General features: G+C 42.1%; 1 protein-coding gene across 3 annotated transcripts in view; it reads left to right on the forward strand.

The window, feature by feature from the left end:
* The window catches only part of SORT1 (sortilin 1), an 89,840-nt gene that overhangs the window by 59,076 nt on the left and 14,857 nt on the right, over positions 1-15,907 (forward strand). For all 3 annotated transcript variants that reach the window (XM_032155129.3, XM_032155130.3, XM_058439495.1), the window contains exons 11-14: positions 3,694-3,800; positions 12,679-12,781; positions 13,119-13,287; positions 15,014-15,204. In XM_032155129.3, coding sequence (XP_032011020.1) covers positions 3,694-3,800; positions 12,679-12,781; positions 13,119-13,287; positions 15,014-15,204 — 570 coding nt within the window. The remainder of the gene's footprint in view (positions 1-3,693; positions 3,801-12,678; positions 12,782-13,118; positions 13,288-15,013; positions 15,205-15,907) is intronic.

Raw genomic sequence — 15,907 nt, forward strand, 5'->3', positions numbered from 1 at the left:
AATAGCAGGATCACATGATAATTCCATGTTTCTCTTTTGGAGGAAATACCAGTGGGTTTTCCACATGGTTGTACCATTTTACATGCAACACAAAAGGATTCCAATTTCTCTACTTCGTTGCAAACACATTATATTCTCATTTTTATAACAGCACTCCTAATGGGAGTGAAGTAGTATCTCGTTTATAGCTTTGATTTGCATTTCTCTAATGACTAAAGATGTTGAACAACTTTTTATGTGCTCGTTGGCCACGTGAATATCTTCTTTGAAGAAGCTTCTAATTGAGTCCTATGGATGGCAGTGATTTTTAAAGTTGTGTTCACTGATGCTCCTCTGGTGCTTATGACAATTTTTGCACATAGTAAATGTTCAGTAATACTTGCTGAATGAGCCTACAAATAAACCACTAAACAGCCTTGCACTCAAAACCATACAGTGAACACACTTGAAAAACATTTAAGACTGAGCCTCAAGTGTGATAGGCAGGAATGGGGAGGGAAGGGCATTTTCAGCTGAAGGAACTACACATGCAAAGTATCAGAGTCGCTGGGCGCGGTGGCTCACGCCTGTAATCACAGCACTTTGGGAGACTGAGGCAGGTGGATCATGAGGTCAGGAGATCGAGACCATCCTGGCTAACATGGCGAAACCCTGTCTCTATTAAAAATACAAAAAATTAGCCGGGCATGGTGGTGGGCGCCTGTAGTCCCAGCTACTGAGGAGGCTGAGGCAGGAGAATGGCGTGAACCCGGGAGGCTGAGCTTGCAGTGAGCCAAGACCGCGCCACTGCACTCCACCCTGGGCAACAGAGTGAGACTGCATCTCAAAAAAAAAAAGTAGCCGGGTGCGGTGGCTCACGCCTGTAATCCCAGCACTTTGGGAGGCCGAGGTGGGCGGATCACAAGGTCAGGAGATCGAGACCATCCTGGCTAACACGGTGAAACCCCGTCTCTACTAAAAATACAAAAAATTAGCTGGGCGTGGTGGCGGGCGCCTGTAGTCCCAGCTGCTGGGGAGGCTGAGGCAGGAGAATGGCGTAAACCCGGGAGGCGGAGCTTGCAGTGAGCCAAGATCACGCCACTGCACTCCAGCCTGGGTGACAGAGCAAGACTCCATCTCAAAAAAAAAAAAAAAGTATCAGAGTCACAGGAGGGTTTGGCCTGGTGGTGGTGGTGAGACAATGGGTGATGCCAGGGGGGGAGGGATCAGGAGGAGAGTCCAGCAGGGACAGACCAAACCCATGCAAATTCTGGCTCCTTATTTTAAATAAGTTATGATAAATAGAACTAGGAGTGAGGAGAGCAACAGCAAGTAGAAAAAAAGATGTTTTGAGTCTATGTTGTTTGGGTTATAAAATGAGTCTTCTATATTGGGAGATGTAGGCCTATAAGAATAAGCCTGAATTTGACCCACTTCCTGCTCTTCTTGTTAAGGGTGCATAGCGATAGCCAGCCAGGGTTCTTCTTGTGTTCTACTCAATGGCTCTACAGAGCTCACCTTTCCTTAGGCCCAGTTATACAAATAAACACATTAGTCTCAAGTACAAAGACTCTTAAAGTGTCATTTTATTTATATATTTATTTTCGGTAGGAGGTAGGGGCTGTTTTTATTTTGTAAAGTCCTGGCAGTGGCCTACAAGGTCCTGGAGATATGGCTCCCGGTTTCCTCCCTGACTCACCTCCAGCGCTTCTCTTTCCATCTGCCCTACTCTCATCACACTGTCCATCTGCCAGTTCTTAACACAACAGGTACACATGCACATGCACAGATTAGAGTTTGCACCGACAGTTCCCTCTGTTTCTCCAGATGTCCGCAAGGCTGATATGTCTGTACTCATGTATTACTTTTTGAATGAGACCTTCCCTGACTATCCTGTTTTAAATTCCAGTTTGCCCTCACCTCCTCACACACACACTATCAATCCACCTTTAGCTGCGCAAGTATTTTCCATAGTACTTATTTTCTAGCATACTACATAATTTACTTATTTACTATGTCTAGTGCTTGTCTCGCCCTACCGGAATGTATTTTTCACAATATTTTTTTGTCTGTTTTGTTCACTGATACGTTACCAAAGGCTTACAAAAGTTTTCACTCTGGGTGTGGTGGCTCATGCCTGTAATCCTAGCACTTTGGGAGACCAAAGTGAGCGGAACACTTGAGGTCAGGAGTTTGAGACCAGCCTGGCCAATACGGTGAAACCCTGTCTGTACTAAAAATACAAATTAGCCAGGCCTGGTGGCATGCACCTGTAGTCCCAGCTACTCAGGAGGCTGAGGCAGGAGAATCGCTTGAACCCAGGAGGCGGAGGTTGCAGTGAGCCGAGATGGTGCCACTGCGCTCCAGCCTGGGTGATAGAGCAAGACTCTGTCTCAAAAAAAAAAAAAAAGAGTTTTCACATAGTAGGCACTCAGTAAATGTTTGTTGAGTAAATGAATTTTCCTTCATTTGCTTTCTTGTTTGCTTTTTCTTAGAAAACTCAAAGGAACCCAGGCACAGTGGCTCATGCCTGTAATCCCAGCACTTTGGGAGGCTGAGGCGGGTGAATCACCTGAGGTCGGAAGTTGGAGACCAGCCTGACCAACATGGTGAAACCCCATCTCTACTAAAAATACCAAACATTAGCCGGGCGGCAGGTGCTTGTAATCCCATCTACTCAAGAGGCTGAGGCAGGAAAATTGCTTGAACCCAGGAGGCAGAGGTTGCAGTGAGCTGAGATTGTGCCATTGCACTCCAGCCTGGGCAACAAGAGTGAAACTCCGTCTCAATCAATCAATCAATCAATAAAAATAAAGGAAAACTCAAAGGATATTATCTCTGAATTTAAAACCTGCAACAGTTTATATCATTGAAAATAAGAATGGGGAAGAGACAAGGGAAAAAAGAAAGGTATAAGAAAGATAGGATATGGAGTAGTGGAGAGACAATAATTCAGTTATTAATCCAGAACTCTGCACACTTATTGAATCTCAAGAGTCCCTAAAACAAGCCTAGTGTCATGGCCTTGTCTGAATAAAGATTAGGATGCCTTCCTGTGGTAGATTTTACTTCCCAGGCAAGCAAACAGGGAAGGAGAATGGACATCAGCCTGTTCATGTTGGTAAGGAGTTAAAAGGTATCTTTTTCAAAGAGTATCAGTCCTAAATAATTTGTGGAATTAATTGGGTCCTGTTCAGGTGGGACACCTTCTTCAAATATCTTTTTTTTTTTTTTTTTTTTTTTTTTTTTGAGAAAGAGTTTCACTCTTGTTGCCCAGGCTAGAGTGCAATGGCATGATCTTGGCCCCCTGCAGCCCCCACCTCCCGGGTTCAAGTGATTCTCCTGTCCCAGCCTCCTGAGTAGCTGGGATTACAGGCCCCCACCACCACACCCGGCTAATTTTTTGTATTTTTGGTAGAGTCAGGGTTTCACCATGTTGGCCAGGCTGGTCTCAAACTCCTGACCTCAGGTGATCCACCTGCCTTGGACTCCCAAAGTGCTGGGATTACAGGCGTGAACCACTGCACCTGGCCTCAAATATCGTATTTAAAGTGCTGCTCCATTGTTACCAACAATGAGCCGTTTTGTGAGGTGTTACAAGCTTGTCGGACTCCAGGTGCTATACGGTCTCAGGAGAGAGTTGTGCAATGATAAAGTGAATCTAACTAGGTACTTCCAGTGTATCAGACTTAATGTCATTCTCTTCCCATTCAGATAATTCTATCCAGACCATGATCACTTTTGACCAAGGAGGAAGGTGGACGCACCTGAGGAAGCCTGAAAACAGTGAATGTGATGCTACAGCAAAAAACAAGAATGAGGTTTGTTTAATGTGTGCAGAGCACAGCAGCCTTTCCATTGTGCTCTGATCAGTGCCAGCCTTTTGGATGATGAAGTTTCATATTTGATTAGGGTCCTCAGCATAAGATGGAAAGTTTGGAGATGAGAGTAATGAAATTAACTTAGAATTTCAGAAGTAAGAACTGAGGAAAGGTCAAAATAAAGAAGAACAAAACTGAGGGCTAACAATTTGTGGTTCACTAAACTGCTGAATTAAAACAATGGCCAGAGTGGCTGGTGATTAGTTAGGGGTCAGCATGGCAGCTGGGAGACTTTAGAGGTTCTGCAAGAAGCCACAGCTCCACCATTCATAAGCAGTGCACAGCCTTGCTCATCAGAAACAAGAGGAAGAGGATCTGGCCTTCCTTTCCCTCTGCCTAGGCTCCCATGGCCAGTGGGTGGTGACCTGCTTAGTGCACAGGGATGCAAGGCAGGCCTCCTTGCAGAGAGACTGGGAACCGGAACTACGCAGGTGTCACTCCAGGAGATCTAAAGCCTGGAGTGACAGGCCTTGGCAGGCAAGGAAAAAAGGGGGAAAAAAACAAGCTTTTTATCTGGCTCTCACAGAATGTGAGCTTGGGGGACAGCTGGAGTTCCTTCAGAAACTGAAGTACCGGTAGTTCCCGAACCCTCCTTAGTATGCGTATCACTGACATACACTTTACTTTTCTAGGTGGGGTTTTCTGTTTTGTTTTAAGAGCCTCAAATAATGAGAGAAAGTGTGCCTGCCTACACCACCCCAACATACTCTCCTCCTTTACACTCACAAGCACTGTTGCATCTACCCAACCTTCTGACCCCTGTTTCCCATCTGTCTGCCTTGGCCCTGCCCGGCCACTGCCCTCCTCACCTTAAGCCTGGGCAGGTTTAGTGGCCTCTGTGTTTGCCTTGCTGCCTGCAGGCTCCCCATGCCTCTCCCTGCCCAGCACTCATTGTGGCTGTCTTGGCCTGTGATGAATGGCCTCTGTCCCTGACCTGGTGAGTGAAGGTTCTCTCCTGGTGGGCCCTCTGCCGCCTTTTCATTGTCATTGCTCACCTTATCCCTGACACACCCCTTGTAACCCCCTGCCATTCCCTGAACACCCACACTATTCGTCGGGGAAGTTGGGCCTGTCTCCCCCAACCCCAGTTGACTAGGATTAGTGGAAATTCTAACCACCCTCGGTGACCATCCAGTTAGAACTAATCATTCCTCTTCATTTCATTAATAGTTTGCTTGAACCTCTTCTTTTTTAAAAAAATAGTAGTAAAATATACATAATATATTTATTATCGTTTTAGCCATTTTGAAGCTTTTTTAGAGCATTAACTTTCATTCGGCTGCATACCTCAACTAGTTTCTGACAATTCATTTCTTTTTTCCCCAGCTTTATGGAGCTGTCAATTATGGAGGCATTATTGACAAAAATTGTATATTTACAATGTACACTGTGATATTTTGATATCTATATATACATTGTGAAATGATTACCACAGTCAAGCTAACTAACATATGCATTCCTCACAATTATCTTTTGTGTGTGTGGTGAGAACATTTAGGATCTATTCTCTTAGCGAACTTCAAGTAACAATACAGTATTCTAGACTGTAGTCACCATGTATATTTTCCCTCTAAAGCTTATTAATCTTGTATAACTGAAACTGTGTACCCTTTGGCCTTCATCTTCCCATACCCCAAGCCCCAAAAGCCACCATTCTACTCCTGCTTCTGTGAGTTTGACATTTTTACATTCCACTTATAAGTGAGATCATGCAGTATTTGTCTTTCTGTGCTGGGCTTATTTTACTTAACATAATGCCTCCCAGGTTCACCATGTTTTCAACAGAAGACAGGATTTCCTTCTTTTTTAAGGCTGAATAATATTCCATTTTCTTTATCCATTCATCCATCTGTAGACGCTTAGGTTAATTCTGTAACTTGGCTATTGTGAATAATACTGCAGTGGACATGGGAGCACAGATATCTTTTGGACATACCGATTTCATTTCTCTTGAATATGAACCCAGAAATGGGATTGCTGGTAGTTCTGTCCTTCATTTTCTTTTTCTTCTTTTTTTTTAAGACACAGTCTTGCCCTATCACCAAGGCTGGAGTGCAGTAGCACGATCTTGGCTTACTTCAACCTCCGCCTCCTGGGTTCAGGTGATTCTCCTGCCTCAGCCTCCCAAGTAACTGAGATTACAGGCACGTGCCACCATGCCCGGCTAATTTTTTGTATCTTTAGTAGTGACGGAGTTTCACCATGTTGGTCAGGCTGGTCTCGAACTCCTAACCTCGTGATCCACCCGCCTCCACCTCCCAAAGTACTGGGATTACAGGCATGAGCCACCATGCTCAGCCCTGCTGGTATTCATTTTCTGGGAAAATTTCTTACTGTATTGCATAATGGCTGTACCAGTTTACATTCCCACCAACAGTGTACAGGGTTCCCTTTTTTCCATGTCCTTGCCAATACTTACCTTTTATCTCTTTGATAATAGCCATTCTAACTTGGGCGAGATAATATCTCATTGTGGTTTTTATTTGTATTTCCCTCATGATTAGTGATGTTGGGCATTTTTTCATATTCCTGTTGGCCATTTATATGTCTTCTTTTGATAAATGGCTGTTCAGGTCCTTTGCCCATTTTTTAGTTGGATTATTTGTTTTCTTGCTACTGATTTGTTTGGATATTAACCCCTTGTAAGATATATGGTTTGCAAATATTTTCTCCCGTTCTGTGTATTGTCTGTCTTCTCTCTTTTGGTGGTTTCCTTTGCTTTGCAGAAGCTTTTTAGTTTGATACAATCTGATTTGTCTGTTTTTGTTTTTTGTTGCCTGTGCTTTTAGGGTTGTATCCAAAAAGCCGTTGCCCAGACGAATGTCAAGAAGCTTTTTTCCCTATATTTCCTTCTAGTAGTTTTACAGTTTCAAGTCTTACATTTATGTCTCTAATCCATTTTGAGTTGATTTTTGTACATGACATGAAATAAGGATTGAGGCCAGGTGTGGTGGCTCATGCCTGTAATCCCACCACTTTGGGAGGCCAAGGAGGGCGGATCATGAGGTCAGGAGATCGAGACCATCCTGGCCAACATGGTGAAATCCTGTCTCTACCAAAAATACAAAAATTAGCTGGGTGTGGTGGTGTGCGCCTGTAGTCCCAGCTACTTGGGAGACTGAGGCAGGAGAATTGCTTGAACCTGGGAGGTGGAGGTTGCAGTGAGCCGAGATCGTGTCACTGCACTCCAGCCTAGTGACAGAGCAAGACTCTGTCTCAAAAAGAAAGAAAGAAAGAAAGAAGGGTTGAAATTTATTCTTCTGCATATAGATATTCAGTTTTCCCAGCACCATTTATTTAAGAGGCTTTTTCACATTGTGTGTTCTTGACACCTTTGTCAAAGATAAGTTGACAATAAATGCATAGATTTATTTCTGTGCTCTCTATTCTGTTCCATTGGTCTATTTGTGTTTTTAATGCCAGTACCATGCTGTTTTGATTACTATAGCTCTATAGTATATGTTGAAATTAGGTAGCATGATACCCCCAGCTTTGTTCTTTTTGCTCGCAATTACTTTGGTTATTCAGGGTCTTTTGTGGTTCCATATAAATTTTAGGATTTTTTCTATTTCTGTGAAAAATACCATTGGAATTTTTTTTTAAGAGACAGAGTCTTACTCTGTCACCCCGGCTGGGGTCCAGTGGAATAGTCATAGGTCACTGCAGCCTCAAATTCCTGGGCTCACACAATCCTCCCACCTCCCAAGTAGCTAGGTGTGTACCACCACACCTGGCTAATTTTGGTACTTTTTGGTAGAGATGGGGTTTCACCATGTTGCCCAAGCTAGTCTCGAACTCCTGGCCTCAAGTGATCCTACCACCTCAGCCTCTCAGCTAGGATTATAGATGTGAGCCACCACAACTAGTGGTTTTGTTCTTGATGTACCTTAAGTACCTAAAACAGTGCCTGAAATATAGCAGGTACTCAGTAAACATCTGATGAATTAAGTAATGTGTTTGGATTGTTCTGTGTTGTCACAGAAAAAGGGTTATTTATAACCATATAATAGTAAAAAAAGACAGTCAAAATAATAGGCATTACATTTAATCTGTAGGTCACTTTGGGTATTATGGATGCTTTAACAATATTAATTATTCTAATCCAGGCACATAGGATATATTTCCTTTTTTTTTTTCTCATCTTCAGTTTCTTTCATCAGTGTTTTGCAGTTTTTAGTCTTTTACCTCTTTGGTTAAATTTATCCCTACGTTTTTTTTTTTTTTTTAAGTTTTTTTCTTGTACTATTGTAGATGGAATTTTCTTGATTTCTTTTTTGGATAGTTTGTTGTTAGTGTATATTGTATTTTTATATGTTGATTTTATATTCTGCAATTTTTTTGAATTTATTAGTTTTAACAGATTTTTGGTGGAGTCTTTAAATATTAAGGATTTTTATATATAAGCTCATGTCACCTGCAGACAGACAATTTTACCTCTTTCTTTCTGGTTTGGATGCTTTTTGTTTTTATTTCTTCTTCTTGTGTAATTGCTCTGGCTAGGACTTCCATTACTATAATGAACAGAAGTGGTGAGAATGGGCATCTTTGTCTTATTCCTGATCTTAGAGGAAAAGGTTTAGCTTTTGACTGTTTGAGTATATTAGCTGTGGGCTTGTCACATATAGCCTTTATTATGTTGAGGTATATCCCTATATCCCTTTTTTTTTTTTTTTTTGAGACGGAGTCTTGCTCTGTCACCCAGGCTGGAGTGCAGTGGCCCGATCCCTGCTCACTGCAAGCTCCGCCTCCCGGGTTCATGCCATTCTCCTGCCTTAGCCTCTCCGAGTAGCTGGGACTACAGGCGCCCACCACCACGCCCGGCTAATTTTTTTGTATTTTTAGTAGAGATGGGGTTTCACCATGGTCTCAATCTCCTGACCTCGTGATCTGCCAGCCTCGGCCTCCCAGAGTGCTGGGATTACAAGCGTGAGCCACTGCTCCTGGCCGGTATATCCCTTTTATGCCTAATTTATTGAGAGTTTTTATCATGAATGGGTGTTGAAATTTGTTAAGTGCTTTCTCTGGATCTATCAAGATGATATGATTTCTATTCTTCATTCTGTTAATGTGGCATATCCCATTTATTGATTTGCATATGTTGAACCATCCTTGCATTCCACGGATAGATCCTACTTGATCATGGTATATAATCTGTTTAATATGCTGTTGAATTCAGTTTGTTAGTATTTTGTTGAGGATTTTTGCATCTGTGTTCATCAGAGATATTGACCTGTAATTTTGTTTTCTCCTAGTGTTCTTGTCTGGTTTTGGTAGCAAGGTAATACCACCCTTATGAAATGAGTTTGGAAGTGTTCCATTTTCTCCAATTTTTGGAAGAGTTTGAGAAGGATCGATCTTAATTCTTCTTTGAAGAATGTTTGCTAGAATTCACCATTGAATCCATCAGGTCCTGCTTTTCTTGTTGGGAGGTTTTTGATTACTGATTGAGCCTCCTTACTCATATTAGTATGTTCAGATTTTCTATTTCTTCTTCATGATACAGTCTTGGTAAGCTGTATGTGTCTAGAAATTCATCCATTTTTTTCTAGATTATCCAATTTGTTGATGTATAATTGTTCATAGTAGTCTCTTAGGATCCTTTGTTTTTTCTGTAGTATCAATTGTAATGTCTCCTCTTACATTTCTGATTTTACTTGAGTCTTCTCTTTTTTGCTTATTCTAATTAAAAGTTTGTCACTTTTTTATCTTGTCAAAAAAAAACAAATCTAAGTTTCATTGATCTTTCCTATTATTTTTCTAACTTCTATTTCAGTTATTTCTGTTCTATTTCCTTCCTTCTGCTAACTTTGGGCTTAGTTTGTTCTTTTTCTAGTTCCTTGAGGTGTAAAGTAAGATTTTTGAGATTTTTCTTTTTTCTTAATGTAGACATTTATCACCATAAACTTCTTAGAACTGCTTTTGCTGCATCCCTTAAGTTTTGGTATGTTGTGTTCCCTTTTCATTTGTCTCAAGATTTTTTTTTATTTCCCTTTGACTCATTGGTTGTTCAAGAATATGTTGTTCAATTTCCACATTCATGTGAATTTTCCAGTTTTCCTCCTTTTACCGATTCTAGTTTCATAATGTTATAGTTGAAAAGAACTTGAGGCTGGGCTCAGTGGCTCACACCTATAATCCCGGCACTTTGGGAGGCTGAGGTGGGTGGATCACGAGGTCAGGAGTTGAAGACCAGCCTGGCCAACTTGGTCTCTACTAAAAATACAAAAACAATAGCTGGGCATGGCAGCGGGCACCTGTAATCCCAGCTACTCAGGAGGCTGAGGCAGAGAATTGTTTGAGCCCAGGATCACGCCACTGCACTCCAGCCCGGGCGACACAGCGAGATTCCGTCTCAAAAAAAAAAAAAAAGAAAAAAAGGAAAGGATACTTGAGGTGATTTCAGTCTACATTTGTTAAGGCTTGTTTTGTGGCCTAACATATGGACTATCCTGGAGAATATTCTCTGTGCACTTGAAAAGAATGTATATTCTGCTGCTGTTGGATAGAATGTTCTGTATATGTCTTGTTAGGCCCATTTGTATGGTGTTGTTCAAGTTTGCTCTTTCCTTACTGGTTTTCTGTCTGGATGATCTATCTATCGTCGAAAGTAAGTATTGAAGTCCCTTACTATTATTTATTGTTGTCTACCTCTTCCTTCAGTTCTGTTAATGTTTGCTTTATACATTTAGGTGCTCTAATGTTGGGTGCATTTATATTTACCAATGTTATATGCTCTTGATGAGTTGACACCTTTATCATTGTGTGGTAACTTTCTTTATCCCTTGTGATAGTTTTTTAAAGTCTATTTTGTCTGATATAAATATAGCCACCCCTGGCTGGGCACGGTGGCTCACGCCTGTAATCCCAGCTCTTTGGGAGACCGAGTCGGGCGGATCACGAGGTCAGGAGATCGAGACCATCCTCGCTAACATGGTGAAACCCTGTCTCTACTAAAAATACAAAAAATTAGCCAGGCGTGGTGGCAGGCACCTGTAGTCCCAGCTACTTGGGAGGCTGAGGCAGGAGAATGGCATGAACCCAGGAGGTGGAGCTTGCAGTGAGCCGAGATGGCACCACTGCACTCCAGCCTGGGTGACAGAGCGAGACTCCATCTCAAAAAAAAAAAAAATAAATAAATAAATAAATATAGCCCCCCACTGCTCTCTTTTGGCTACCATTTGTGTGGAATATCTTTTTTTTTGATCTCTACTTTCAGCCTATGTGTCCCCTTACACACATAGGCCTTTACAGATGGCTTCAGCAGGGGAAGCCCTTACCGGGTAGCTCATCCAGAGATTCTTGGGGGGCAACTGACAGGTTCTGCAGGTAGGTGGGCCTGGTGCCTTGGTCTTTGGGGGTAGCTTGGAGGCTGGGTCCTCTGTGGCAGGCCTGGCAGTGGAATCCACTAGGGTGGACCTTTTAAGTGGGTCTTCAGGTGAAACACCTGGAGCCCGGTAAGTGGATCTGCAGGAGCCAGCCTGGTGCAGGGGTGGGCCCTACCCTGAGCCTGCAGGGGCTGGCCTGATGCAGGGGTCCACTTGTCTGGGTCCATGAGAGTGGGCCTGGAGCCTAAGGCACCAGTTTCTTAAAGACAAGACTGGATCTTATTTCGAACCACCATCACATCTTGTACTGTGTCTGAAGTACATCAGGTGCTTATCAAGTTTATTTGTGTAGAGTCAGCCTTAAACATTGGTCAGAGGCTTTGATGTAATGCAAAAATAAAATAAACGGAGACAGGTTACCCATGAGGAAATATTTGCTTCCAGATATTGTAGTACATTTCAGAATCAAGAGTATGCCACTGAGCTACAACTCAACAACAAACAGCCTGAATAAAAAATAGGCAAAGAACTTGAATAGACATTTCTCCAAAAACGATATAGAAGTGACTAACAAGCATATAAAAAGAGGCTCAGCATCACTAATTATTAGGAAAATGCAAGTCAAAACCACAATGAGGTGTCTCCTCACACAGATTAGGGTGGCTACTATTTTAAAAAGTGTTGGCAAGGATATGGAGAAATTGGAGCCCTGGTGCACTTTTGGTGAAAATGTAAAATGGTGCAGCTGCTACAGAAAACAGCATAGTAGTTCCTAAAAAAAATTAAAAATAGGATTATCATATCCAGCAATTCCACTTCTGGGATTTACATCCAAAAGAGTTGACAGCAGTTTCTCAAAAAGATATTTGTACAACCATGTACATAGCAACATTATTCATGATAGCCAAAAGGTAGAAGCAACTTGTGTCTATTGACAGATAAATGAGTAAATAAAGTGTGGGGTGTGTGTGGATACAGATACACACACACACACACACACACACACACACTTAAATAATACTTAGCCTTTAAAAGGGAGGAAATTCTGACATATGCTATTAATACAACATGGATGAGCCTTGAGGACATTATGCCAAGTGAAATAAGTCAGACACAAAATGACAAATATTATATGATTCTACTTTTTTGAGCTACCTAGAGTAGCCAACACAAAGTAATATGGTAAAAATCGTAGAAAACACAAAGTAAAATGGTAGTTTCCAGGAGCTGGGAGGAGGAAGAAGTAGGTAACTGTTGCTTAATTGGTGATTGAATTTTATAAGATGAAAAAGTTTAGAGATGTGGTTGTACAACAATGTGAATATACTTAACACTACTGAACTATACACCCAAATAGTAAATAAATAGGTAAGATGGTACTTTTACCTAGGTCTAGGTTAACTTAAAGCTTTATTGGAAGGGCTTTGTGAAATGATTAAAGAAATTGTATCTTTATCTTTGGTTCTAATCTAAGCTTTTGTTTCTTTTCACAGTGCAGCCTTCATATTCATGCTTCCTACAGCATCTCCCAGAAACTGAATGTTCCAATGGCCCCACTCTCAGAGCCGAATGCTGTAGGCATTGTCATTGCTCATGGTAAGGAACCTCCCACTCACCACCTCCAACTGGAACAGTGGCTGAGCACACTGAAACTCAGCCGCAGGCTTTGAACGCTCTGAGAAGAAACACTGTGGATGCTTTTACATTCATTTGGTAGAATTTCTTACATTATAACAACACTTTGGGTTTTTCATCAACTTTTATCAGAGAGAGCAACACAACTTCTCCCAAGTTTTTGGTGGTTTTCTTTCCTACTAAAAGAGGCTTGATGGGAAATAATCAGAATAAATTCATTCAAAATTATTCTCTCTGGAGTAAATGCTGTCTGTTTCATTGCCTATTTTTGCTAATGAGATGGTGGATTATATTGCAGGTAGCGTGGGGGATGCCATCTCAGTGATGGTTCCAGATGTGTACATCTCAGATGATGGGGGCTACTCCTGGACAAAGATGCTGGAAGGACCCCACTATTACACCATCCTGGATTCTGGAGGCATCATTGTGGCCATTGAGCACAGCAGCCGTCCTATCAATGTGATTAAGTATGCATGAACTTATCTCACACACACTGTCTGCATAGAGGGCAACTGGGGGAATGTTCTTCAGTTTATTGGCGGGATGTTACAGACTATAATTCAAATTTTTGCATTTGACAGAACTATAGATAAGATTCTAGAAAGGATTGCTTTTAATTGGCAACTCAGATTAAATGGCATTGTTTTTTCTTCTAACTGCATCTAGCTAACATACTTGTCACTTCTTAAAAACATTCTTTCTGGGTTGGGCGCAGTGGCTCATGCCTGTAATCCCAGCATTTTGGGAGGCCAAAGCAGGAGGATTGCTTGAGCCCAGGAGTTCAAGACTAGCCTGGGCAACATAGGGAGACCCTGTCTCTAATATTATTTCAATCAAAAAAAAAAACCATATATATATATATTCTTTCTGTCTACAAAATTATTATGGAAGTGTTCAAGCACTCTAGATTGAAAATGACTTCTTAAGTACAAGTTCTGAGCTGGGTGCAGTGGCACACACCTGTAATCCCAGCATTTTGAGAGGCCAAGGTGGGTGGATCGCTTGAGCCCAGGAGTTCAAGACCAGCCTGGGCAATGTGACAAAACCCTATCTCCACAAAAAAAAAAAAAAAAAAAGAAAAATTAGCTGGGCGTGGTGGTGCACGCCTTTGGTTCCAGCTACTTGGGAGGCTGGGGTGGGAGGATCACCTGAGGAGGTCGAGGCCACAATGAGCTGAGATCATACCACTACACTCCAGCCTGGGTGACAGAGTGAGATCCCGTCTCAAAAAAAAAAAAAAAAAAAAAGAAGTATAAGTTCTTATAAAATAATTTGATTGTTATTTATTTATTTAGTGAGATGGAGTTTCGCTCTTGTCACCCAGGCTGGAGTGCAATGGTGCAATCTTGGCTCACTGCAACCTCCACCTCCCAGGTTCAAATGATTCTTGTGCCTCAGTCACCTGAGCAGCTGGGATTACAGACATGCACCACCACACCCAGCTAATTTTTGTGGGGTTTTTTTTTTTGTTTCGTCATGTTGGTCAGGCTGGTCTCGAACTCCTGACCTCAGGTGATTCACCTGCCTCAGCCTCCCAAAATTCTGGGATTACAGGCATGAGCCACTACAGCCAGCCTTAAATTTATTAATTTAAAAGCCAGTTCTTACCTGGGTCACTCTCCTGTCTTTCCTTTGAAATAATTTCTGTAAAGGTATTTACTTTCATACTCTCTCTGAACAAATCTCTTTTCCTTATCCTGTTAACCACAGACATTTAAAGTTAAAATAGTTGGCCAGGTGCGGTGGCTCACGCCTGTAATCCCAGCACTTTGGGAGGCCAAGGCGGGAAGATTACCTGAGGTCAGGAGTTCAAGACCAGCCTGACCAACATGCGAAACTCCATTTCTACTAAAAATACAAAAATTAGCTGGGTGTGGTGGCACGTGCCTGTAATCTCAGCTACTCAGGAGGCCGAGGCATGAGAATCACTTGAACCCAGGAGGCAGAGGTTGCAGTGAGCTGAGATCGTGCCACTGCACTCCAGCCTGGTGTCAGAGCGAGACTCCAGCCTGGTGACAGAGCGAGACTGCATCTCAGAAAAAAAAAGAAAAGTTAAAATAGTTGTCAGCCAATAAGCCATCACCTAAATGTAAGGGATTTTGTCTGGTTTGAGATCAAAAAGCCAGAGTGATTTTCTGAATTCCCAGTACACATTGATCCGCTGTCATGATCTTTCTCTAATTGTGATTTCAGGTTCTCCACAGACGAAGGTCAATGCTGGCAAACCTACACATTCACCAGGGACCCCATCTATTTCACTGGCCTAGCTTCAGAACCTGGAGCTAGGTCCATGAATATCAGCATTTGGGGCTTCACAGAATCTTTCCTGACCAGCCAGTGGGTCTCCTACACCATTGATTTTAAAGATATCCTTGAAAGGAACTGTGAGTGTCTCCTTTGACCTTTTCCACCAGAAACTTGTAAGCCCATTTTCCTAAATAATCAATATGGTTTAATTTCTTTTAGCTGGAATCAGCAGATGCATATGCATATGAAAGAGGATTGACAGATGTTCTGTGTGGGTGATTAAGTAATGGAATGGCATCAGAAAAACAGCCTCCTCCTTGGTGCTAGCACTGTCCAGGAGAAATATGTCATTTAAATTATTCTGTCAGCTACATTATAAAAGTAAAAAGAAAGGTGATATTAATAAAATAAACTCAATATATCCAAAATATTATCATTTCAACATTAAGCAATATTAAAGGCCCAGAAAATAGCTTCAGAAAAGGATTCACAATGTTCATAGCACAGTGTTCACGAAGTGTCACAAGCAAACCCTAACCTCACTGCCAAACAAAGGTGCTGACATTATACTAAGAAATAAGGGGAATGGCCAGGCGCGGTGGCTCATGCCTGTGATCCTAGCACTTTGGGAGGCCAAGACCAGCCTGGCCAACAGGGCAAAACCCCGTCTCTACTAAAAATAGAAAAATTAGCCAGGTGAGGTGGCGGGTGCCTATAATCCCAGCTAGTTGGGAGGCTGAGGCAGGAGAATCATTTGAACCCGGGAGGAAGAGGTTGCAGTGAGCCAAGATCATGCCATTGCACTCCAGCCTGGGCAAGAGCAAGACTCCGTCTCAAAAG

This window comes from Hylobates moloch, unplaced genomic scaffold (assembly GCF_009828535.3).
Source record: "Hylobates moloch isolate HMO894 unplaced genomic scaffold, HMol_V3 SCAFFOLD_5, whole genome shotgun sequence".
NCBI lineage: Eukaryota > Metazoa > Chordata > Mammalia > Primates > Hylobatidae > Hylobates > Hylobates moloch.